The 26,056-nt window shown below is 50.5% G+C and overlaps 2 protein-coding genes and 1 long non-coding RNA gene across 8 annotated transcripts in view; 1 reads left to right on the top strand and 2 right to left on the bottom strand.

Moving 5' to 3' along the window:
• On the bottom strand, positions 1-14,970 carry IL13RA2 (interleukin 13 receptor subunit alpha 2). Of its 5 annotated transcripts, none has more exons than XM_065689792.1 (10): positions 14,565-14,970; positions 10,752-10,919; positions 8,490-8,641; positions 6,965-7,118; positions 6,406-6,526; positions 4,552-4,724; positions 3,561-3,718; positions 2,020-2,164; positions 1,221-1,323; positions 1-320 (listed from the first exon to the last, which is right to left on the bottom strand). In XM_065689792.1, the coding sequence occupies exons 1-10, from the start codon at positions 14,947-14,949 to the stop codon at positions 278-280; spliced, it is 1,602 nt and encodes a 533-aa protein (XP_065545864.1). In that variant the 5' UTR covers positions 14,950-14,970; the 3' UTR covers positions 1-277. The 5 variants fall into 5 exon arrangements, with proteins under 5 accessions (XP_065545864.1, XP_065545859.1, XP_065545860.1 ...); XM_065689787.1 differs by lacking the exon at positions 14,565-14,970 and adding an exon at positions 12,562-12,976 and having other exon boundaries at positions 10,752-10,900; XM_065689788.1 differs by lacking the exon at positions 14,565-14,970 and adding an exon at positions 11,342-11,721 and having other exon boundaries at positions 10,752-10,900.
• On the top strand, positions 11,377-19,307 carry LOC136019506 (uncharacterized). Of its 2 annotated transcripts, XR_010614916.1 has the most exons (3): positions 11,377-11,495; positions 15,915-15,991; positions 16,160-19,307. It is a non-coding gene; the product is annotated as an uncharacterized LOC136019506 (long non-coding RNA). The 2 variants fall into 2 exon arrangements; XR_010614915.1 differs by having other exon boundaries at positions 15,915-19,307.
• LRCH2 (leucine rich repeats and calponin homology domain containing 2) overlaps positions 18,043-26,056 on the bottom strand; it is a 41,687-nt gene continuing 33,673 nt past the window's right edge. Inside the window, exon 21 of the mRNA XM_065689786.1 lies at positions 18,043-25,051. Coding sequence (XP_065545858.1) covers positions 24,932-25,051 — 120 coding nt within the window. The 3' untranslated portion in view covers positions 18,043-24,931. The remainder of the gene's footprint in view (positions 25,052-26,056) is intronic.

The following is a 26,056-nucleotide window of genomic DNA, read 5'->3' as shown; positions in this document are numbered from 1 at the left end:
TACAGAACGTTTCCTTTATTCACGGCAGGTTCCTCTGCCTCCCTTCTCTCCCTTGTCCTGTCATCAATAACGGCTTGCTCCACAGTCAGTTTAAAAAGCCTCCAGTGTTTTCCTGGGCCCGTTGAGGACTTGAATTTCAACCACTAGCCTCACAGATGGCAGGAGTTAGGGAAGACCTGTGTGGGCTTCAGAAAGCTGAGGCCTCCTCAGCTGTCCTTGGGATGATGTCCTAAGAGCAGTCCATCAAGCACAAGTGGTACAGCAGTAGCAAATGGAGTTAGCATCCCACAGAAGCGTGCAACGGCTTTCCTGCCGGGGATCTGAAATGGGCACAGATCATCTCCTGTTATTCCCGGGACTGCGAAAAAGCTGGGCGCATGCCTTAGCATCCCCATCATGCATCGCTGCATCGCAATGGCAATGCGGGAAGTGTTTCCTTGCCACAGTTGTCTTGCCATCATCTGCACTTTGTTCTCATTTTATGAACCAAAATGTTTGAAAGTCGGATACAAAACAAAGATGCAGGTGAGCACATTTCTGAATCCATGCGTTCAACTGTTAGTTCATCTCTAAGGACAACATGAAGTTATTTCTACAGCCAGTTCTCCCTCATCAGTGATGTCTTAAAAGGCATATTAGAAAAGCTACCCATTTGCTTAAACTATATGGCCATAAGGAAAAGATGATAGTTGTCATACCAGGGGATCAGTACTCTCTAGGTGATCCTTCAGACCTGGAGAAAATGTCATCAGTACCAATAAATTGGATATGGGAAAATTCATCCCCTGCATCCACTTTCCCCATGTGCCATCACTGATATGAATGCAAAGAACTGGGATGGGAGCACAAAGAGAATGAGGCCATAACCCATAAAAACAGCACTTTAACACAATCAGTGCAAATCTCTGCTGCCTGAGTGGTTTGGGGCAAGATAATGGCATTATTTATGCTGCTGGGCATACAAGTAACTTTGCTGCATTCAACAGAAGCAGTCTGGGCTCACGTGAGTGGGATTTGGGTCGTTGCTGCAAGGCAATTTGTATCAGAAACAGCCATGCATACAGGCTTGCTTTCTGAAAATAGACTGTTGTTTGGTGTCCAGTCTTGGAGCATCTGTTAATATTTGGCTCTTAGTATTTAATGTATTGTTTCATTTATAACTGTTGCCTGAGACACCCACTTAAAAGCACATTGCATGGACAGGCTGCCTTGGTGCTTACCTTTTCTTACACTGACCAATCAACATAAACATTACGAGGCTACCTGACAAAATCAGGATGACTGGAACAAGGATAAATAGCTGCTTGTCCTCTTCCCTGGGTACTGCAAAGAGAAGTGACAGCAAAGAAAACATTAGCTTGCAGCATGGGTCATATTAGTTCTTACAAAGCTTGGGTTCCAATGCAAACTCAGTGTGTCCAGGTTTGTTACCCTGCATATATTTATGCCTCTATTTATGTATTTGTTTATGTATTTCTATATTTTTAATGTCTTCATTTGTCTATTACAGATGTGCACCAGGTATATGTTACTGTACAGGGTAACATCCTCCTTCAGGGTAACGTCTGTCCTGCACATGGGTGTAGCCACCACTCTGTGCCTCTTCCCCGCACTGTGCATTTTGCAGCAGGGCCAGTGCACATGGGGACAGCCTAAGGAGCCTACAGGGTGCAGAGGAGCTCTCTGCGGTGCGGGGCAGCAGGAGGATGCTTGTGGAGAGACTCCAAGTACCACGTGCCCTCTTTCGCAAAGCAGTCACTGCCCCATCCCAGCCGGCCCCGTGCAGCAGAGAAAGGCTCTGCTCCAGAAGCATTAACATTTGGGGTTTGCCTGCTCAGCGCACAGGAGGTGCAAAGCTGTAGGAATGGCTGTGCTGGAGCAGGCTGAGGGTGTCACTAAACCAGGATCCCCCCTGCAGTGCTGGACACCAGCAGATGCCCACGGCAGCCATCAGCACTTGGTCCCAAACAGCCTTTATAAAGGATGCAAAAGAAACGCGGGTTGCTCTGGGGTCCCTACCAGAGAAGCACTCCTGTGTCCACTCGCTCCAAAAGCCCTGGTCCGCACAGAAGATGTTTGTTCTCCCCCTGACCCGAGCGCACGAGACGTGGCTTCGGTTTGCTCTGTAAACCGTTAACGTGGTCTCCATCTGGGTTGACACCGACTGAGGAGCAAACAGAAAGAACAAACATCAGCGAGTTCCAGGACACCACCCCCGGCCCTGGGGTTTCTGAGCAGGCTCTGCAGACACCGGATTGTGTTTTGGCAGAGAAGCTGTGGCTGCCCCATCCCTGGCAGTGCTCAAGGCCAGGTTGGACACAGGGGCTTGGAGCAAGCTGCTCCAGTGGAAGGGGTCCCTGCCCGTGGCAGGGGTTGGAGCTGGAGGAGCTTTAAGGGCCCTTTCAACCCAAACCAGGCTGGGGTTCTATGGTCCTTTATGATTAATTTTTGCCACCAAAACTGCACCCAGATAATGCACAAGGAGAAGGCATCACAGAAACACAAAAGACGTGTCCTGGGCTGCTTCCTTGGAGGTTTAGAATTACAGTTTCATTGGCCCAGGTTGTGCTGCCGTACGCAGGAAAACAAACCCCAACAACCCTCACATCATGCTGATGACAGCTCTCTGGGATAACAGGCAGGGGCCTGAGGGAGCGATCTCCCAGACTCACACTGGGCTCTGACTGCTAAAGGAAATGCTGCAGCTGTGGGTCAGGGTGCTAAGGAGGAACACGTGCAGTGGAGCAGCTGATAGCGTTTACCCCTGAGGAGAAGGGCTGGGGGTGTTGGGTGAGGAGGAGCTCCCCATGACCCGGCTTCAGTGTGTGCTTCGTGTGCTGGGTGCACCCCAGAGCGTGAGCACAGCTCAGGGAGGGGATCCTGCCCCTCTGCTGCGTGCTGGGGAGAGGCCCCCTGCAGCCCTGATCCAGCTCTGGGGCAGCAGCACAAGAGGGACGTGGAGCTGCTGGAGCGAGGCCAGAGGAGGCCATGGAGCTGCTGCGAGGGCTGGAGCAGCTCTGCTCTGGAGCCAGGCTGAGAGAGCTGGGCTGGGGCAGCCTGGACAAGAGAAGGTTTCTGAAGGGGAGACCTTATCATGTCTTTCAGTGCTTAAAGGGGCCTATAAGAAAGATGGGGAGAGACTTTTCAGCAGGGCTGTTGCAGCAAGACAAGGGGTGATGGGTTTAGACTGAAAGAGGGAGATTGAGGCTGGACATGAGGAAGAAACTTTGTAGAGTGAGGGTGGTAAAATCCTGGCACAGGCTGTCCAGAGAGGGGGTGGATGCCCCATCCTGGAGACACTGCAGGCCAGGCTGGATGTGGTTCTGAGCAGCCTGGTCTGGTTGAACATGTCCCTGCTCATTGCAGGGGTTGAACTGGGTGAGCTTCGAAGCTCCCTTCCCACCCAAACCAGTCTGCGACCTGTGGTTCCCCACCAGCAGCACCAGCTCATGCCCCTGCACACGCCACCCGCAGCTCAGTGCAAGCCCCAGTTCTCCGGCTGCCTCCCCACCGCCGGCCCTGGGCAGGGCTCCCCCGGGCACGGTGTGCGCTGTCCCTACCGCCCAGGAAGCCTTGTCCTCCCCGGCGTCCTCCGCCAGCTGAACCTCGTACTCCAGGCACTGGGGCGGTGTTTTGCCACTTGGTGGGGTCCATGCGAGGTGGAGCTCCTGGGGCGCAGGCATGGAAACCACCAGCTGCTCCGGGGGTGAGGGCTTCGCTAGCGGGGAGCAGAGAGGGGAAGGTCAAGAGGAGCAATCAAACATCTTCAGTTTATCACCAACAGCCTCTGCCCCTTCTCCTTGTGATGGGGTTTCTGGGCTCCCATCTCCATCGGCCACAGCCTGCAGGAGCGGATGTCACCGGGCTGGAGGGTGAGCTCACCTTACCTTGGTGTGTGCTGCGCTCGGTCCTTGTGCTGGGCTGTGATGCAGGGGCTTTGGAACGCTGTGGTGTGAGCACTGTGCTCGGCGCACACCCTGGCCCCTGTGGTGGAACGCTCTCTGCATCCCAGGAGAGGCTCTGGTTTATGTCAGCTTCCCAAAGCCACACGTGAAGCACATGGCAGCACTAACCGAGCCCAGACATCCTGCTCCCTAGTCCAGGGGCTCAGCTGCAGCACTAGGTATTCATCCCTCAATGCGTGACTGCATCAGTGTGGTAAGTGCCCGTGATAGTGAGTGGATGTGCTGGGTGACACATCATGCTGTGCTCTCCTTCCTTTCCCTGTCTCTGACGTTTGAAATGCACCTTTCCCCTGCGGACCCCATCACACTTAGCGCTCAGTTCTCCCCAGCCCTTAGCCTGGTTTGAACAGCAAACCCAAAGAGCTCTCCTGTGCTTGCAGGAGCAGAGCAGTGATTTCAGTTCCAGCATGAGGACATAAAACCGGCTCTGTGGTGGTGCTGCTAGAGACAAGAAACCCACAGAGGGACTCTTCCTCAGGGACTGGAGCAGTAGCACAAGGGTGATGGGTTCAAACTGAAGCAGATTGGGTTGGATCTCAGGCAAAAGCTCTTCCCCCGCGCCCTGCTGCTCCCCTGCCATTGTTACCTAGGTTGTGAAGGCGAAGGGTGACGTACAAGGGCCGGAGCAGCGAACCATTGACACAAATGCTCAGATCCTTATATTCCGCCTGGCTGAGGTTTTGCAGCACGCAGCCGATGTTCATCCCGTGCTCCTGAACATAGCTGTCGCACTGTACCGCGTGGTCCAGCCCCTCGTACCTGGTGGTGGAGCAGGAAAAAAGAAAGAACCAGGGCAATGGCATTGACTACATGGGTGAGGCCTCAGCCTCAGGTGTTGCCTATATCCTGCCTACCCCTTGCCTTCCACAAGGCACAGCGTTGCACATTGGTCACCTGGCATCCTGCTTCCCAGGCTGGTTTGCACGCTGTGTCGGTCTCTCTTGGAGCACAAGAGGCCTCACAAGGTGCCACTGTGTGAGCTCAGCCTGGGCAGGATGTGGCCCCTCCTTATGGAGACCCTTGTCCTCCTGTGGGGCACACAGCACCACCAGCTCTGGGGCTGCAGGAGGGTCACCTCCCCAGCCAGACTGTGCACACCTGAAAGTAATGAGTGTTAATGAGCTGTTAGGGCTGATTGTGGGCAGGTAATGGAAGGAGTTAGGTCTGGGCTGAAGGGAGCTTGAAGCTCATCCAGCTCCAACCCCTGCCACCAGAGCAGCTTGCTCCATCCCTCCTGGTTTCTGTGCTCCTCCTCTGGACCCCTCCAACAGGTCCATGGCTTTTCTGGCCTGAGGACTCCAGAGCCGGATGCAGCACTGCAGGGGGTGAGGGTCTCACCAGGGCAGCGCAGAGGGGCAAAATCCCCTCCCTTGACCTGCTGGCCGTCGGATGCAGCCCAAGACACAGTTGGCCTGGGCTGCGAGTGCGTGCTGAACCCTTGAGCCTCCTCCCTGGGTTCGTGCCCTGGAGGCAGGGCTCAATCGGCCTCTGCACCTAAGGGAAGCCTCCCTGCGCAGCACACGGCGGCTGGGGAAGGCGCTGTAACTGGCTCACAGGGAGCAGAGGATGCCCTGGCTGCGTTCCCACCTCTCACACCATGGCACCCGGTCCATGGGGGGGTTCTGTGGTTCGGTGGGGTGCTGTAGGCACGAATCAGAATCCCCGTGGTTTCCTTCAAGCAGACCTTTGTAGTCAGGAAAATGGTTCAAAATCAGGGTTTCTGCTTTGAAGACTAATGCCAGGAGCTGTGTGGAAGCTATTTTTGAACGGCAACAAAGACAGGAAACCAAATGATCTTCTAACTAGAAATCTTAATCTTGTATCATAGGAATGGGAGCACAAGTACAGCATTTATTGTCCAAACCCAGTAAGTCTGACTTTGTTTCTCTTGCGGAACAGTCGTAAGGCAGCAGGATGAAAGGAGCACCTGAGAAACATGCATTATTACTACCTTTTGGCAGCATTGTTTGCTTGTCTGAGATGTGCTAATGCTATGAAGATATACCTGAACAATAAAACTGCGAGCTGCCAGGAAGCCCTGCTCTTTCTATAGGGTTCACTGAGCTTGGTAACCTCCTGCTGAACCCATCCTGTAGAGATATATGTGCTGTGATCAAGGGAAATGTGCAGCCAAAAATGATCCAGGTACATTCTGCAAAGGAAAGGATGAGGCTTCGTGATGAGCAGTATGCAGAAAGCACTCCTTAGGGGTGAATACAAGGGAAAGGAGGATGGGAGAAGGCATTTCCTGTAGAAGGTCAGCAGGGATTTAGTATTTCCTTGCCAGAAGGAATATGTTGCTTGGAGCATTATTTCAGCTTATCCTGGGTGGATCATGTAATAGCACTGTCAGCCATAAAAGCATACTTTCCGTGGCATTTTAGTACCCTGAGAGGTTCACTTGGTTGCTGCCTGGATGCTCTATCCTGCTGATACATACCAATAATATAGTCCATAATGTGCACTATGAGGAGTGAGGAGCCCAGGTTGCCAAGTGCACTTGAGGTATTCCCAGTCATGATAGATGCAGTGGAAATTCTGAACCTCTGATTCCAGTTTTCCTGTCAAATGAGAAGGAAATAACCACTCTTCAGCCAGGTACCAGTCAGGCCCAGCAGAAAGAGCATTTTACCTCTCTGAACAATTGTGTGCTGCAGTTGAAAGACAAGGAAGGAAAAGGCCAGCCACCGTTGTTAGTTGTGCTGCCGAGTGCTCTGTTTCCTATAAAAACCAGGTCGCTGGACCGAGGGCAGGAAGAACCGTGCCCGACCTTTCCTTTCAGCAATGGAGCTCGTGTTGTGCAGCCCAGCAGAGCTTGGATACAGGTGGGGGAACACGAGCCCCAGGTATCCACCAGCACAGGCACTGGAAGCCAGGATGCTCTGGTGTCTTACACCTCAACAAGCCCTGCAATGGTTTATCCACCCAGCAACCCCGTGGCTCATGCAACAGGCTCATGCAAAATCAAACAGCACCAGGCACCAAAGGCTGCTCCTAACCTTGCAATGGGACCTGAAAGGTAGCATAAATCCAGTCACTCTGCACCTCGACACCGTCCGTACAGCGCCCTTCCAGCAGTGTCTGGACCCTCACTTCAGCAATCCTGCTGAGGTCAAAGCCAGCTCTGACCTTTAGCTTCTTAGTAAAAATCACCTGGGGGAAAGACAGACTTCATCAGCACCAATTCTGCCCCCAGGTGGGTGCGGAATGAGCTGTACTCCCATGGGGTATTCTTCAGTCCCAGACTGATGCTTCTTGATCTGATCCGGCCTTTGGAGAGGTATCGGAGATGAAGCTGTTTTTTCCTACTTTGTAGATCTGCTTTGTATAAGACACTTCTATTACTCTGATTTAGGGAACTCTGACATGGTTTTTAGAACTGCGTTTGCTTTCCTTTGTGCTTTTTAAATGCCGGTTGAGATCATCACAGAAGAATCTGCATAGCTGCATGACCGAGTGTGATGTGCATCATGACTGGTATCAGGTCAAAGAGCCCCTTTCCATGCCCTCACAGTTACAATCCATAGCTGAAAGAGGGTGGGAGGCGCTGTGCTCTTCCACCCCGGCAGGCTCCCATGGGGTGCGTGGGCCAAAACCCATTTCACAGAACCATAGAATCCCACATGGGTTGGGTTGAAGGGGCCTCAAAGCTCCTCCAGCCCCAGCCCCTGCCATGGGCAGGGACCCCTTCCACTGGAGTAGCTTGCTCCAAGCCCCTGTGTCCAACCTGGCCTTGAGCACTGCCAGGGATGGGGCAGCCACAGCTTCTCTGGGCACCCTGTGCCAGCGCCTCAGCACCCTCACAGGGAAGAGCTTCTGCCTAAGAGCTCAGCTCAGTCTCCCCTCGGGCAGGTTCAAGCCATTCCCCTTGGCCTGGCCCTACAGGCCCTTGTCCCAGCCCCTCTCCAGGTTCCCTGCAGCCCCTTTAGGCACTGGAGCTGCTCTCAGGTCTCCCCTTCAGGAGCCTTCTCTTGTCCAGGCTGCCCCAGCCCAGCTCTCTCAGCCTGGCTCCAGAGCAGAGCCGCCCCAGCCCTCGCAGCCTGCTATTGCCCTGCTGCACATCAGTGAGAGACCATTTTATGGCAGAGCTGCGTTAGAGTCAGTGGTATCCCTGGATAAGGGGAATGTTGGAGCATTAGGATAATTAGTGAAATGTGATCTTTTATATATTCACCACTTTGCATCCGTAAGGATCTGCTGACACCAAGTTTTGGTTTAAGCTCCCTAAAGACTTTCTAGAAGCTGTTGTGCCTCCTACAGTGAGGGATGCTACAGGATATTCCTGAACTATTTTTGGCAACAAGCACCACGCTCTCTGACAGAAATAGCCCCTTCTCTGGCTGCACTTCAGAACACATTCCCATGTGGCAAAAGATCCAAACCACTGGAACAGTCTGGCTTGTTCATGGAAAGCTGGAACTGCTTTGGTGCCTCTCCTCCTCAAAATGCAGACAGAGGCTTCTGCAGGACTAAAGGCAGAACAATACCCTGGGCGTAAGAGGGTTGAACCGAGCTCTGTCTCACCTTCCAGTCTCTGTCCCCAGCGCTGTGGTGTTCAAACCTGTATTTTACTGTGCACTCATTGAAGGCTTGTGCATTGGGTGGAGGTTTCCACTCTATATCGAGAGAGCCCAGGAGGCCAGGGTCAGTGATGTGCAGGTCTTGTGGGGGAGCAGCTGCATTGGAAACAAAGCAGGGAGGAAACCAGAGTGTGGAGGCAAAGGGAACAAACACAAACCCCTCATGGGACTGGATGACTTGAGGAGTGGGGCTGCTGGGGTCCAGCCCTGGCTGTGTAGCACGCACAATCACAGCTTTCACTCAGAGGAGACACTGAAGGACCAGTGAAAAGGCACAAAGGATGCTCCAGCTTTGGCACTCTCAAGAGCCGTTAACCAAAACGAGTGTCCTGGGATGGTCCTTCCAGTCCTGTCTTTGCTGACTCTTAGCTCATGGTATTTCCTGGCTGAGCATCCTCGCAGACTCGTTCAGCACACACAGAGCACAAGGTGCCAGGTCACAGTGTGCTGCCATCCCCCGACCGTAACAGGCACAAACCACCCATCCTGCTTTAAATATTCAAGTATATTACAGAATATTGAGAACAAAACAAGAGAGAAAACAAGCAGCAGGAAAGCAGAGAGTTAAAATCATTGCTGTTTTGTACATCAGCTGTACAAAAGTGTGCTTTTACAGTCTGGCTTTTATTAAGCTATGGTAAGGTACTATCGTGTTAACAGGTCAGCATACATATATCATGGATGAATTCTGTACTAAGGCTTGCTGCCTCAAAGCCCAGCTGTGTGTGGAGCTGTCATTGACAAAAGCTGTTTGGCCGCTCAGTTTTATTGGTTAAATTAAATCAGGTTTTGTACATCGACAGTGATTTCCTCCACTCTCTAGAGCTGAAGTTGTCCACATCCACTGGGGTTTCAGCACATTCACTGCATGACGCCTGTTTGTCCCAGTGAGCTAGAGCCCATCTCCTGGCAATGCCAGTCCAGCATGGCCACTCTTTGAGTCTGGCCATCAGATCACTGCTCTCTGCCCCCTTTGTGTGTCCCTATCAGGATTTACACCATTATTTCCTTCTATTTTTAAATACCCCCGCTGGGGAAGCAGACCCTGGGAGCAGATTCCGGTAGGAGATGATGATAGAAATCAGACCCCTTGGGAAGCTTGCAGAGAACATCCCCGCAGGATTCGTTTCTCCCAAATGAAGCACACCTCAGGCAGCAAGACCCCCCTTTTCCCAGCCTGTAAACCTCCAGGGGAATCCGCTGTTAGGTGAGACGGCAAAGCAGGGCCCCGTGCAGCGCATCAGGGAGCCGGAGGGGATGGGAACGCTTATTCTGGGATGCGGTTTGTGTTCAGGGATCTGTTTTTTTCTTTTAGATGTCAGCACTGCCTCTTGCAGTTTCTCACGGTCACAGGATTACACGGCCAAGTGTCCTCACCCACATCACTCGTACCGAGCAGGGCACTGCAAATGCTCTATTTCATAGAATCGCAGAACCACAGCATGGTTTGGGTGGGAAGGGAGCTTCAAAGCTCACCCAGTCCAACCCCTGCAATGGGCAGGGACATGTCCACCCAGACCAGGCTGCTCAGAACCACATCCAGCCTGGCCTGCAATGTCTCCAGGATGGGGCATCCACCCCCTCTCTGGACAGCCTGTGCCAGGATTTTACCACCCTCACCCTACAAAGTTTCTTCCTCACGTCCAGCCTCAATCTCCTTCTTTTAGTCTAAACCCATCACCTCTCATCCTGCTGCAACAGCCCTGCTGAGGTGTCCTCACCACCACCATTGCCATGGATGCAGCTTGCAGAGCAGAAAGTCTTATCCCCCAGTTCTGAGCAAGCTGCTCTAGTTGAAGGTGTCCCTGTCCCTGGCAGTGGCTGGAGCTGGGTGAGCTTTAAGGTCCCTTCCAACACAAACCAGGCTGGGGTTCTGTGATCCTTACACCTGTAGCCACAGTCTGTCCACTGGGACCGTGCTCAGGAGCATTTATGTACCCCAGTGGTATTTTCTCTGTCCCAGCTGTGTACCCGGTAACTGTTATCCACAGATTTCCTGGGCACCAAGGGCAGTTCCTGCTCCTTTGGAAGATACCACTGAGCACACAGTGCACTGACACGGTTACCGCAGGGCTGTGCAGCCGCCGCTCGCTGTAACACACACACACACACAAGCAAAGCCTCAGCTGAAGGACTGACTTCATCACCAGCCCAAGCCAATGCAGAGCACGCGTTAGCAGCGGCACGGCCGCACGCCAGCCCTTACCTGCAGCGTGGGATGAGGAGGAGGAGGATGCTGCGGCGCAGCCCCACACCAGCGCCGTAGAGAGAGCACAGATCCACTGGGAAGCCATTGGGAGGAGGGACGCGAGGGGCTGCGCTGGCCGGTGCCTGCTGTCCTGCGGGGCGCGGGGGCTGCAGGGGGAGAGCAGAGCTGAAGGGCCCCGGCGCAGCGCTGCGGCCCTGGCATCCCCGCTGCAGGGTGCCCGCAGCGAGGTGATGAAGCCTTTCCCGGGGAGCCCCGTGTGTCAGCCCGGGGACGGGAGCACGGGGCTGAGCCCGGCTCCGGGTGGAAGCGTTTGTGGCTGCCCCAGCACATCCTCGCCGGGCCCGTCAGCCCCGTCCCGCAGTCGCCACTGCCGCCGCTTCCATGAACAGGGGCACAGCCTGGACATGAACCCTGCCCAGCCCGCGGTCACCGACGTCCCCCCGAGACAGAGCGGGGCAGTGCCCAGCCCTGCCTCAGCCCGTGCACAGCTCATGCAAGCGGCACCAGCGCTTCCGGTGTCCCTGTGTCGGGGTTTGGGGGCTAAAGAGAAGAGGTGATGCAGGGAGGGAATTTCCCCTCCAGCTCACCCGCCAACAGAAGGAGGAGCAGCAGGAACGCTCAGGAGGAGTCCTCTCGGGATCGTGTTTTAAGGGGACAAAGTTCTCTTCCTGAGCCGGTCTGCTGCTGAGAGGAGCGGTTTCAGGGAGGGGTCTTCCCCTTCCCGTGGGTTTCATGCTGAAGGTGGGTAGGAATCGCTGCCTATGGGCACGCCAGCCCAGGCTGCTGCCCTGTGCCAGAAAGCACAGGGATTGCCGGTAAAAAGAATTGGGTTTTCTTTCATTGCTACAAATAGATACAGGTATAGGTGTAGAGCAGAGAGAGAGCGGGGGACAGACAGAATTTAGATATAGATACATACAGATGACATAGATACATAGGCATATATATAGACATGAATATGGATACAGATATAGATATATAGCTATAGATAAAAATCTATACTAGATATGGGTTTAGATATCAATCTTACTAAAAGCTTAAGGCCACTGCTTGAACGCTGCTTGTGTAAGAACACAGCAACATCCATGTGCACACACGGTGCATCACTGAGCTCCTTCCAGACCACAAGCTCCCTTTGCACTGTCCGTGCAGCCGTGGCCTCCAGGTCCTCCTCTGGCACAGCTGCTTCCTCCTCAGCACCAGCAGCTCTGGTGCAGCCGTGCAAAACGGGGGCCTGCTGAATGCGGAGCTTCCAGTGAGGGGTGGCTGGGGGAGCCCCAACAGAACCCCGCAGTGTTTGGGTCAGCAGGGGCTCAGGGGGGCCGGAGGAGGCTGTGCCGGGCTGGGGCAGGGGGATCGAAATTACCCACAACTTGTAACGGCCAGCACGGGCCAGCAGTTACAAACAGGAGTTGTGACTGCTCATTTCCAACTTTAATACCAGAGCCCCCCGCGCCCATCGCATCCGTATAAGCGATACCAGTAAGTTTCTGTTGGAAATGAGAGCAGATGGAGATGTTCCCGTGAGAAGGAATGACTGGAATTGCCTCCTAGCGTGTCACACAGGACACAGACCTTGTGTCAGTAAAAACCTGGGACAGGTCCCGTCGCTGAGTCCGAGGATGCAGCCTTACGGAGCTGGGGACAGCGGCAGCTCTGACTCGGGGCACACGAATGTCAGTGGGGGAAGCGCGCTCCGCGCCCGCACTGCTCAGCTCCCGCACAGCTCCGCGCCCGCAGTCCCAAGGCGAGTCAGAGCAAGCAAAGGCTCCCCGGGAAAGCTCTCAAACCAGCCCAGAGCTCTTACCTGGCCCTCCCAGCGCGCAGGGTCCGCCTGTGCTGAGCGCTGAGCTCCTCCGCAGCCCCGGGACCGCGCTGCTCCGAACTCCGCATCTCCCGGGGGTGTGGAGGGTTTTAATGAGGCCCAGCCGGGATCCGATGCCACATCGCGAAGGGGTTAAAGCGCCTGCCCCACGAGCAGAGGCTTTACTAAGGCAGCCCCAGAGAGGGCACTGCTGGGACCGATGAGGTGCCGGCGGTGACTGCAGCTCCAGCTGCGCTCGGGGAGGTCCGAGGTTCGTTTGTGTGTTTAAATGACTCATGACAATGAAAACCACATGGCTCGATCAGTGCAGGCTGCCTGCAAGCTCCTCGCAGCGGTGGCCCCATCAGCACCTCGTCCCCTGCAGCTCCGGGCTGTGGTCCCCCCGCTCCAGCCCTGCTTCGACCCCCCCGAGTCCGGCTGCTCCTGCCCCTCGGGGCTATGTAGGAAATACACAGAATTACCCATCCTTTTCCGGCTCTCCCGTGGGCTGGGCACACAGGCCCAGCTCGTCACAACCTGCTCGGGTGGAACCTGTCCCTGCCCATGGAACCGGCTGAGCCTGCAGGTCCCTTCCATCCCAACCATTCCATGATTCTATGAACATGGCACTCACATGGCCTCGCCTGACACCATTTAATTCATCCTCCTCCCCTGCATCCCCCTGTGAGCCCTCCCTCACCCCAGCCTGGAGCACTCATTACAAGGCACGGGTGCTTTGACGAGCTGAGGACGGGACCAGCCAGGCCCATGAGCACTAACCCGAGGTGGGTCATCCCCATGTTGCCCTGTGCGTTAAGGGAAGTTGGCTGCAGCAATTCCCCCGAGGAGGGATGATAAAGGATGCGCACGTGCCCCAGTAAGCAATGGGCTGGGGCTGGATCTGCCCATGGCCACGCTTGGGTGTATTGAGAAACCATTCAGAGACAGTAAGAACATGAGAAACAGCATCAGGCACCGAAGGAGCACATCACCTTTGTGGGGCAGGGAGCAAACAACCTTCCAGCCCCTCTACAAGACCTGTGGTGCTGCTGCTTGAAGTGATGCCCAAATTACTGTGTTATTGCTTCCCAGCTGGAGTCAATGGGAATGTTTTGGAACAGCAAAGCCAGGATCAGGCTCCTTCCCACTTCCCAGTTATCCTCCCCATTTCACGGTGTGCACACAGGTAGACAACGTGCTTGTGTGGGGCAGTGCTGCCAGTGGCTGTGCAGACCTGAGGGAGGCACCATCCCTTTTCAGGTGTGAAACCATTCCCATTGGATGGGGCTTAGAGCAACCCGCTCTAGTGGAAGGTGTCCCTGTCCATGGCAGGGGCTGGAACTGGATGAGCTTTAAGGTCGCTTCCAACAGGCTGGGGTTCTATGGTTCTGTGAAGGCAATGGGGGCTTTGCCCATGGTTGGAGACCACTGAAGAGGTGAACAGCCCTTTGCTTTGCATCTTTCAAAGTAAAGAGCAGGAGAGATGGCTGACACAAACCCCGCTGCCTTGAGCACCCTGTGCATACCGGCTGTGTTATGGGCGAGCTCTCCCTTCACTGCAATTGGCTCTTTTCCTTCTGACTTTCTGCAAAGGACAGGGGAAAACAAGGCCTTTGCTGCTGGTAAATGTATGGCCCCACTGTCAGGGTTGTGCAAGGTTAACGTTTAACATCCATGGATTTTTCATTGTGTAAGCTACTTACTTAAGCAGAAGAGGTCACATTGGACAGATTATCTGAAACAGATGAGACTCATTTCCCAGTGGGGTGAATGCCAGTTCCTGAGTGCTGGAATGGGGTCAGTTCCTGAGAAAACTGGACTGGAAAAAAGCAGAGCTGGGGTTTGCAGGAACCAGGCTCCACCACTGCAGCACCCAGGGGAGCGGAGCGTGCACCTCCTGCCGCAAAGTGCCACCGGCGCAGCCTCCCCCCGCCACCCTCCTCCCCAGACCCTTTGCAAACCACCAGTGCTGTTCTGCTCCCTTCCTTGTGCCGTGGTGCTGGTACCTGGTGCTTGTGCCGTGCTTGCCCTCCTGCTGCTGTTAATGCAGTCTCCATGCTGGTCCTGGAGGAGGAGATCCACCGAGGCCAAACCGGGCAGGATCCGTGTCCTGTCCCAGCGATGCTGAGCGGAGGCACTGCCACGGATGGGAGGGTGATGCACAGGCTGGGTGGAGGCTGTCGCATTCTCTGCTTGGCCAAGGTGCCCACCCTGCCTTGGGGAAGGGGAGAGCACTGGGGATACGGGAATGGTTTGGGTGTGCTGGAGGAGGACTGGAGGGAGAAGGGAGGCTTTTGCCTGGAAAGCAGGGAGGTTGCTCCAGAGGAAGCAAACGAGCCACAGCTCACAAGGGGAGCTGCCTTGGCTTGTCTTCCAGCCCACAGCATCCATCCCTCATCGACGCCCTGTTTTACAGCCTGGGAATATCAGCTATAAAACCGGTCGTCCCATGCTTTTACGCTGTCTGTCTGTGGAGGTCTGGCCAGAAAACATTCATCCGAGGTCAGAAACCCCTCCCCATCGGGAAGGGCTCTCACAACACAAGTCAGGCACTGCCTTCCTCCGGCTGCTGGTGGTGGGAAGCGCGTAAACCTGCCCCAGCCCTGCGCCCTCCTGGCAGCCCATTCCAGTGTCTTGCTCTGGTTCAGATTTGTCCCCTCGCAGTTTAGACCATTTCTGTCCCGCAGCAGCAGCTCTGTGGGTGCTTCCCATGGCACCGCAGCGCACGCTCTGTCCACTCCAGCCTCCGAGTGTGGTGTGGGGCAGGGCAAAAATCCCTGTGCATTTCTTTGGTCCATCGCTACCCCAGCACTCCCGAGAAATCGATCAGCAGCAGCCACACATCTTCAGATCAATCCAGCTTATTGTGTGTGCCCTTTCAGCCCTTAAAAGGGGACTATGAGAAGGATGGGGAGAGACTTTCAGCAGGGCTGTTGCAGCAGGATGAGGGGTGATGGGTTTAGACTGAAAGAGGGAGATTGAGGCTGGACATGAGGAAGAAACTTTGTAGGGTGAGGGTGGTAAAATCCTGGCACAGGCTGTCCAGAGAGGGGGTGGATGCCCCATCCCTGGCAGTGCTCAAGGCCAGGCTGGACACAGGGGCTTGGAGCAAGCTGCTCCAGTGGAAGGGGTCCCTGCCCGTGGCAGGGGTTTGGAGCTGGAGGAGCTTTAAGGTCCCTTCAACCCAAACCAGTCTGGGATCCTATGGTTCTCTGAATGCTACAGGAACAGATCAAGAGGTGGGCAAGGGACTGCTCCCGGAAGGCAAAGGACATCCAGTAACAAACGATGCTTGACTCCATGCAGTGGCCCAACAGTAACAGTTCTCTCTACTCCCTCTCCTCTTTTGCCCTTAGTTCGCAAAGACAGGAAGATGGAAACTGTTTGACCGTTCCCTGCCATCTCCTCAGAAAGAACACAGCCATCACAACCGGTATTCCTGGGAAACAGCGGGTGGTGTTGCGCGAGCCAAAAATCACAAAATTACCCCTGTTGGCAGAAGCGCCTCCAACGGTTTTCAGTGTCCGTGCGTTAGAAGCTGATGCCAGGGAGCACAATTCGCTGCTGCTTTCCTTTCCTTTTGATTTCCTTCTGTTTACAGGAGAACTGGAGATTCTGGAGATCAAAAGCAAGCGGCTGAAGTGAACAATGTCTCAACAGCGGCTGCATTCCGCTCTCTCTGGAATGTCACATTCTGACTTAGAGCAATATTTACACTACGATACCTGCATTTCTCACTCAGGCTGCAAAAGAATTCAAAGACCCCAGCACTAACCTTGGAGCAGCAAAATACCTGTGAATACATCAGGAGACAGAGCAACAAACCTGCTTGAAATGCTGAAGGGCAGGGAACGGGATGTAGCTCTAACAGCCTTATAGAAGATCCCGCACACAGAGGATGCGTCTGTACGGACACATGGGAAGCTGTGTGAGCTCCGGTAGTGAAATCATTATGCTCAAGCCATAAGACTCCAAAGACAGATGTTTATGGGGTTGCTGAAATCCACAAGTGTCCCGCTAAGTTGGTCACATTGACGTGTGAGCTGACCCCCCCCAGAGCCGCTCACACACAGCCTGGTGCTTCTATTCCCCTGCTATAGTGAAAACCACGTCAAGGCGACGGGAAGTCAGAGCTGCCGCTGGCACCGTCAGTGTCAGAGGAGGCACCAAGCTCTAAGTCTTCTGCCCCTGCCGGTCCCTGGAAGCGCTTGTGCCCAGCTCTGCATCCCTCAGTCCTGAGGGCAGCGTTAGAGCTGCGGCAACCAGGCAGGTGTGTTGCAATCACCTCTTGGGCTCTGTAATCAGGATATGAGCAGTATAAGATTTCCATTGTTAATGAGGCCGAGCTAATTAAACCACAAACAATGACACAGACATTTCGAGGTCACTGCAACGTTAAATGGCAAACTTTCACTCTTGGAGGGGTTCAAACAGCGTTGGAGTGGTGGCTGTAGCTGATCAATGGGCTTGAACACAGAACCAGGGTCAGCAGAGGACAGCAGAGCCCTGAGGAACCAGGGAGGAATTGGACTTCTTTCAGTTTCCTAAACTTTCCTCAGTCTCCAGAACAAAGAGCCTGAGAACAGCGACGCTGAGCCGGGGCTCTGTACCTGCATCCATCTCTGGACTGCAACCAGAGAGGGACGTTAAAAGGCTACAGCCATGGCAATGACTTTACCGATGTAAACCAGCAACCGCAGGCACACGATGCATGACTGGAGTGCAAGCAGGACACTGGAGACTGGAAAGGTGCCACAGCTGAGAACACAGCTCACAGGTACCTGACAGACCCCGGAGGAGATGAATAACCTCCAACCACAGCTCCGGAACCCAGCCGTTCTGTCCCTCGCATCGGATGTAGCGGTTGCTGCAAACCACATGGAAGCTGACCCATGCTCTGGCCAGATCCAACCTCGGGAGCTCTTCGGCCAGCTGGAGTTTCCAGACTGGATGAAGCCCATTGTGAGCATGATTCAAACGATGCTGTTCCAAATGCATGCACTATAAGACACTGGGTAGTCCTCATGCTGTGTAAGACAGGAGAGTGTTTAAACATGTGAAGACCCTGCTCCAAGTGACGGTGTCTTTATCTTGATGTATTCTCAGACCTGTTGTCCCTGTTGGTCACAACCAAAGTCCTAACCTACCCCATCTGTCAGCGTCCTGTTGCCCTGGAATAAGAGTCAGTGTTTCTTCTGTTTATCACTATAAAAGAGATAGAATCACAGAATGGGTTGGAAGGCACCTTCAAAGCTCACCCAGTCCAACCCCTGCAAGGAGCAGGGACATCTCCAACCAGACCAGGTTGCTCAGAACCACATCCAGCCTGGCCTGCAATGTCTCTGGGGATGGGGCATCCACCACGTCTCTGAGCAGCCTGTGCCAGGATTTCACCACCCTCACCCTACAAAGTCTCTTCCTCACGTCCAGCCTGACTGATGTAGGTCACTCATCAAAATGGCAACACAGACACTTGAGAGAACATACAACAAATCATCATCATTTACTAGGAATATAGAAAACCTGAAGTGAAATCATACTGAATAACTTGACTACATGAAAGTTATGAAACAGTCTGTATTTTATACACAGCGTATGTACACTGGTTTGGAAATGGGGGTTTATCCATGCAAGTTGAATACAAAAACCTATTTACAAAAAGTAACAGTAGGAACAGTTTTCCAAAGAAACGTCTATGTTGGAAGCTCCAGCAAGGATGGAAATCCTGAAAACAGACTCCGTACAGTACTGTACAAGTTGACAGTCTTGGAAGTGTGGGAAGATGCGCTTTACAAGAACATGAGATGCAAGATGAATTAAAACACTCCATCAAGTATATACACAATGTCAGCATCTGTTTCTCCATGACCGCCCCCAGTACCCCAGAACTGCTCCTGCCCTGCACACATTTACACCTCCATCCCCTGCTTATGGTGTTACTTTTTGAGCTTTAGAACCATGAGTTACAAAACACCCGAACACCAACGGCCACGATTTCCTTGTTGTAGAGGTTACACAAGAGTAGAAGTACTCGTGGTACTCCCAACGTGATCCACAAACAAGCCTTCTACAGCCCCCCCAGGGATCACAGGCCCCCATTACCTGTGGGTGCAAGAGGCAGGGATTCCCCCCACTGCAGCAGTGCTCAGCGTGAGGCATCACTTCAGGGAACAGCTGGGTGAACATCTGCACTTTCATGCTGAGCGATGGGAGGTCCCACAGCACGACCAGCTCCCACCCAAACAGAGCAATCCTGGGAAAGATTGCACTGCTTCACTCCTGCTTACAAAGGATCCTTGTGCTTATTTGCAGGTATTCTCTATTTCCCAATCTGCCTTCATAAAACTGTCATGAAAAGAAAAGTTGCGTTTACCTTATTTCATGCAAATTTGGATGAAGTGACGAAACTCTCATCAGTGCCAAGAATTCAGTTCCAGTGACTGACTTCATGGGGTAGCTCAGTTCCAGAACTATGGAGGGAAATTCTGGTCTCACTGAAGTCACAGAATCATTTTGGTTGGAAAAGACCTTTAAGAGCAGTGGGTCCAACTGTAAACCTAACTCTGCCAAAACAGAAAGCCTCCCAAACAATCCCATTTGCTGTCAGTTAGTCTTCTCCCTTCATATTTACCAAGATACTAGTCTTAGGAAAGAGATTTGGTTCTAGTTATTTGAAGATTAGGGTTTGAAAATGTGTATGGAAAAAGCAGATTAAACATTCCTCTTTGAAAACGTACTTGGCTATGGAACATCGGAACTAAAACTGACTGGTTATTTCATTTTCACAATCATGCAATCCCAGCCTGGTTTGGGTTGGAAGGGACCTCAAAGCTCCTCCAGCTCCACCCCCTGCCACGGGCAGGGACCGCTTCCCTGTGTCCAACCTGGCCTTGAGCACTGCCAGGGATGGGGCAGCCACAGCTTCTCTGGGCACCCTGTGCCAGCGCCTCAGCACCCTCACAGGGAAGAGCTTCTGCCTCAGAGCTCAGCTCAGTCTCCCCTCGGGCAGGTTCAAGCCATTCCCCTTGGCCTGTCCCTACAGGCCCTTGTCCCAAGCCCCTCTCCAGGTTCCCTGCAGCCCCTTTAGGCACTGGAGCTGCTCTCAGGTCTCCCCTTCAGGAGCCTTCTCTTGTCCAGGCTGCCCCAGCCCAGCTCTCTCAGCCTGGCTCCAGAGCAGAGCTGCTCCTATAACCTCCACAGGAAGGTGCACTCAGGGATCTGCCTCCCTCAGCATGAAGCAGCCACAAAACACCCATTTTCTCTAGTTAATCTAAAGGTTTTTCAGTGGGAAGTGATTCAATGTGACACCAGGTCAGAGCACCCTCTCCTTAGAGAACTGTAATTTGATTTCCTGTTCCTGGTCTTACTGTCTTCTTTTAACTCCAGTTCTGTGGCTGTAGTTTTTGGGGGGTTTGGGGTGTTTGGTTTTGATTTCCAAGTAGAGGTCACTGTTTAACATGATATACCTCTTGAAAGAGACACACACAGCAGCCTGACTGCAGGGGAAATAAGAGAAATGTGATTCACCAATACAAAAATCAGCTATCTGCAGAAAGTGCCAGAAACTCCCAAAAGTTGTTTTTAGTTGGAATCAGTTGAATTAGTAACAAGCTTTGGTACACAGGCAGACTGCACCTGGATTAGGTACAACAGCTACCCTTGTACAAGCATTTAGGAAGCAGCAGAAAGACAAGTGCCAGACCTTTGTCCTTCCATCGGAGAAGACAGACATTTACTTTAGTGAACAGATGCCTTTTCATTTTCTGTTTGAATCTGGCTACAGATTTATGTCCAAATCTAAGATGGCCACTAAGTGATACCTGAACTAAAGTTTTACCACTAACTGGTGGCAATCCTCACCTGCAATGTTACTTGTGGGGACACCTTCACATAGTATGAAAGCTCTGCTTCAAAGGAATTTTTCCTACTGTCTTAATACGTATATGGCACATCAGAAAATCTGCATTAAATAAATGAATTTGTGTAAGATTTTACAGATTCCTTTGACTTACCAGAGAACACTACTTTCAGCCAAGAATTTGACACTAAAGCCTTGCAGTGTCAGACAAATCTGAGCCATGTTTGCTATGGTCTGCAGCTCGGGTGATCCGCAAGCCAAAGAGGTGGAATCTTTAATAACAGAATCCCAGACTGGTTTGGGTTGGAAAGGACCTTAAAGCTCACCCAGTTCCAACCCCCTGCCATGGGCAGGGACCCCTTCCACTGGAGCAGCTTGCTCCAAGCCCCTGTGTCCAACCTGGCCTTGAGCACTGCCAGGGATGGAACATTCACAACTTCCCTGGGCAGCCTGTTCCAGTCAAGAATTTATTCCTTACATCCAACCTGAACTTACCCTGTTTCAGTTTGAACCCATCACCCCCTGGTCCTATCGCTACAGTCCCTAATGAAGAGCCCCTCTCCAGCACCCTTGCAGCCCCCTTCAGACACAGGGGGCTGCTCTAAGGCCTCCATGCAGCTTCTCCAGGCTCAACGGCCTCAATTTTTTTCAGCCTTCATAGGGGAGGAGCTCCAGCCCCTGATCATCCTCATGGCCTCCCCTGGACTCCTCTACTGAAGGAGTTCTTCACTCAAGGCCATCTTTGAGACCCTTCTCTCCTCCTTCTTTACTGAAGTTAAGAGCAGAATATGCCCTGGCTTCTGTGAAGCTCGGATTTTACCCAGACATTCTTACGATTCATGTACTTATTGTTTCAACTGTTTCCTCCACATTTTATGATCATTTTAGTTCTTTTTTGGAAGGCCTCTAGGCGTAGATGGCTTTCTGCATCACCAGCAGTGCCCCAGCTCACACACTGCATTAGCAGTGCTGCAGATGTGAAGCACTTCTGAGATACCGTGTGAGAGGCAACCACACTTTATCATGGTTATTTTAATGTCACTGCTTTAAGACCTCACAATATCTGGGCATTATTGCTTAAATGAAAGATCTTTTACGTGTGACACATATTGCATCTAGTGACACAGAGAAACAGAACACATACTGACAGGGCCCGTGGCCTTGTGTATGTTGATTCGCTCTGTAATTTACAGCTCAGACCATACGACTGCAACAACTTTGTACAGCATTCACAATAAGAAAGCACCCTAGTTACCTCTTAAGTTTATTAGGAAAACTTAATGCAGTTTCCTGAAGTTTTTCATTGTGACTTCTCTTTACATCCTAAGTAAAAACTGAGTAACTACAATAGGAAAGGGGGCAGGCCTCTCTCTTTAACCACCCCATCAGCTGTACCAAGTAGTCAATGCCACTGCATCCCAAACAGAATGGGAAAAGGGTATCTCGAACATACTAACTGTTTGGAGCAGGGATTCTGAAATCACAGTAGTTCACCAATGACAATGGAGAAGTTTCTTAGAGTCAAGAGAAAGGAGAAGCATGTTTTAATGACCAATGTGAAGTCACTAGATCTGTGAACAAACAAAAGTAACTGAGATCATGCTGGGAATCAAATGGAAAGGGAGAAAAGGGCAAGTTCTTGTACAGGAAAGACATCAACAAACTTGTATTACAGAACTTAAGCATCTTTTCCCACAGTTGCTCCTAAAAAAAATCACAATGGGAACAGCCAATTTCTGCAAGGCTTTAGATTATTAACTGTAACAGCAGCTAAAGGAAGCGAAGAAAAGATTTGTCCAGGCACAGTGGACCTTTTCTCAACATTGCTCTGAAAAATACTTGAAGGCCTTCATCTTTGTCATGCTAAAAAGGAAGCCCTGGAAGAATCATGATTATCCTTCCCTGTAAGCATGAAGAAGGCCATAATAATTTCCAAGGAATGGCAAAGTGAGACTGCTTCTAATTTGTGGGAAGAACTCCAGAGTACTAAAGAAAAAGTTTAGTAGTTTTCAGCTTCAGAGGTACAGTTCAAAGTAAATCCATTAATTTCACATCCAGTTTTCAAGTTACTTAGGAAATAAGCTAAGCTTAAAAAACTCCACAACCCAAGACCAAACTGGTCAGCATCTGGCACATAACATCAAGGGGATTCTTACTGTTTACACTGAGATGGAACTTTATCAATTTAGTTCGAGTAGGAAAAAAAAAAGTTACTTTAAGATCAAAAAAAACATTTAAATATGACAAGGAAATAGGTCAGTTTAAGGCAGGTTAACTGAAAGTGATCATTTATAGTTAGCAATTCTATGGCTAATGTACTGAAAGAGAACGTGGTGGGTGTTGTCAATACCACAGCAAGGAACTGAAAGACAATGACTTATTCTTTTGAATGGTTGTGTTCTTCAAAAGCAGCAGACAAGCATTTGGCTTAATGAGTTACATTACTTATTTGAGTCTTAGTGCAACTTTCCAGGTAAGTGCCTTTAGCGAGGAATGGGGACTGAAGGTGTTAAAATGAGGCCAACGTGGATGATTTACAGACCAATTAGAGAGGTTTGAAATCCCACATTTCAAAGGTCAAAGCAATCCAGTTTCCTTAAACAAGTATTCGTGTAACCTAAGATTTCTTTTGAGCTGTTTGCTGTTTTACACAAGCCTCTTCAGGAGCTGCACTGTAAGAAACCATCTAAACAACAGTGGGTTTTAACTACTACATATAGATCAGCTTGTTTCAAGGGGTTTAAAAAGAATCTGTCTTTTAAACAAAATCTTGTCAGCAGAAGTTTCTTTTTCCTCTCAATTACTGATTTTAAGGACTGTAAGTAAGTGAAGAGTAAACAATACCTCTCCTTCATTCCTTTATGAATTATAATAGATGAGGCCTTGATTAATCGGAAAGAATAGAATCAAATCTTGTTACCTGCTTGGCGAATGTATCCCTCAATCAAAATGAACTTAGCCTGAAACAGAAACTCGGTGGCAGTTTTCAGTGGAGCTACCTATTCATGAAGAACAGCCGAATGCAAACAGATTTATTACTAAGTTATTAGCAACTCTTTTGGAGAACAACTCAACTGTGCATGGTTTCAGGATGTGCTCAAAACACTGAGACCTGGTGCGGAAGCGAACAGATAGACTTAGAGAAGCCTCAAAAACCCACCACACTGGAACGTGTTCTTTTCCCCATTTATCCAGAAAAGACTAATGGTCTAATGTCTCAGCACAGTGACATTTGTACCAACCGATCTGTGTGCTAGGCCACACCTGTGTAAATGACATAATAAATCCTGTAAACACTAAAAAGAGAAACACTGATATTTCCCAACTAAACTATGGATACATCTGTTGTAAAAATGTAACACGAGCTCAGGAGCAACATTACACAAAATCCTGAAAGTCACAGCAGGAACCTGAGATTTGGCAGTTTTATCAAAATATCCTAAGTTACTCAGTGTGCATCACTAGTCCTCACCTCTTACTCACCATGTGTATCTGTGTGTCCTAAAGAAAAGCAGACAACTTGTTCTTGTCCAACAATACATTAACCCAAAAGTGATCAGGTATTATCAAATTAAATATCATAAATAAAAAGTATTTACAGTATCTTCTAATTATTAGACAACAAAATAACCAATTCATTTGTGCAACAAACTTAAAAACACCCAACATCAAAAGTGTGAAGCGTTACTTAAATCTTCACATACTGATTTTACAAAAAACTAGTAAAATATTTAAAAATTTCCATTTCATCTATTTTAAACAAAGAAATTGCAAAAATGTTTCCGACTATTCCGAGTTCTCAATTACACAGGCACTTCACATGTAAACAATCTACAGTACAACTGAAAAAAAGTATTTGGCACCAACCTAGAAGACTGGAATAAACTCAATAAAATGTGTCCTTTTCCCATTGGATACTGCTTTGTGTAATCACCAGACACTTAGACTAAATACTGGCAATGTTAGAAGTGTCTAAGTTACAATGAGGAGTGCAAAAAAATAAGGAACACAAAGATGAAGCTTTCTGAGGGAGTGGAAGTGGGTTACAAGTGATCAGCCGCTCGCATTTCTGCCATCACACCAGTGCTACATTTTTGTCTTACCTTGAAATCAAATGGTTGCCTTGCAAGATTAAAGTGAAGGGGGTGTGCTTTGTGCTTGAAAAAGAATTCAAACAACGTTTTCAATGAAAGAAAAAGAAATCCAGCATTTAACTGTAACACTGTGAGGTGTTAAATGGCAGCTTTTAACCTAAATTAACCAGGAAGAGAACTGGATGCTACCACATCTCTTTGTGCATCCAATTACAAAAGTAAAGAAGAATAATTATGGTCTTTTAACTGCCAGCTGACTCCAAGGTTGTCACCTACAGCTCCAAAGTAAGGCTCTCTACAGCATCTGGACAGATAGTAGTTTTTGATGGCTTGGGTGTTCCTGTGTAGGAAGCTGAACTGCCTCAGAGGGATCCAAACAGGCAGATCGGATGGAGCGTTGTCTGGCTCCCAAGGAGTTGTGTCACATGGAGGAAAGCTGAGGTACTTTCAACGCAGGCAATTCAAGCAGAGCTTGAACTGTGAGGCCAACCTTCACCAGCCCTCTTTCCTCCAGGATGTGATGAGGCAAGCAAAGTCTCTCCTGTAAAACAAAGCAGTAAGTGGATCAAGTTTCATTCTTTTTTCCTCCAAGGCAGGTTCCCTGAAGTCACACATACAGCACTGAGATACTTACATAGAAAGTGTCTCTAGCCTTAAATTTCACATGTGGTTCTTTACCATAACAGAATGGCTACAAATTTTTTAATTCTTTCTAAAATCTGTTTAAAGTATTAAACTATGACAACATTAGAAGAGACACAAGACTGTTAATTTCATAAAGCCAAAGACTGTTTTCATAAGCAGAGCCAGGATAACACCTGATGGGCACTACTGGCTCAGTGCCCTACTTCCCCCTCACCTTGTTTTATAAGCTTATTACCTATTTTTCCCTTGGGAAAACTTGGAAGTGTTGATAGATTGGATAATTAGCCATTCACCATTCAAGTGCTGGAATTTCAAACTGAAAGATGACAAACTGGACAACTTTTCCAAGTGCTAGCTGCTGTTATGATTCAGGAGGTAAATCTTCACATCTCTCTCTTCTGAATTGCCTGTCGCTCCACACTAGACAGAAGCTGGGGCAGAGCAGTATCCCAGGCTTCTCAATCCATTAACAAATTTTCCTGTTCCACTAAAACACAGCAGAGTTTTTTTTTGTCTCTCCCAATATGCAGGAAATGGTTTTAACTTGAGGGGTTTTCCCCCCCTCATACAGGGAAGGAAAAGGATAAACTTGGGCAACAAAAGCATGAATAATGGGCTGCAACTACAGCTCTGCTGAGGATGACAGCTAGGCAGTTCTGTAATTGCAGGATTCTTCTAGGCAGACAGAAATTCATGAAGTGAGTTGCTAAACTTAAGGCTTTCAAATATTACAACATTACCCTCTCTCATTGGTTCCTCTGTTTAGATAATTTGTAAGGGTGTCAGTGTCATTTTTACTAGAGGGAACAAACTAGAAACCCATGAAGCAGTTTCCGCAAGTTCATGCCACAGGCTAGAAATGGGACTTCCTTTCACACCTTCAAGTTCTGGTCAATTTTAT

The sequence above is a fragment of the Lathamus discolor genome, chromosome 9 (assembly GCF_037157495.1).
Source record: "Lathamus discolor isolate bLatDis1 chromosome 9, bLatDis1.hap1, whole genome shotgun sequence".
NCBI lineage: Eukaryota > Metazoa > Chordata > Aves > Psittaciformes > Psittacidae > Lathamus > Lathamus discolor.
The sequence above is the reverse complement of the archived record's forward strand: the minus strand, read 5'-3'. Positions and strand labels throughout refer to the sequence as shown.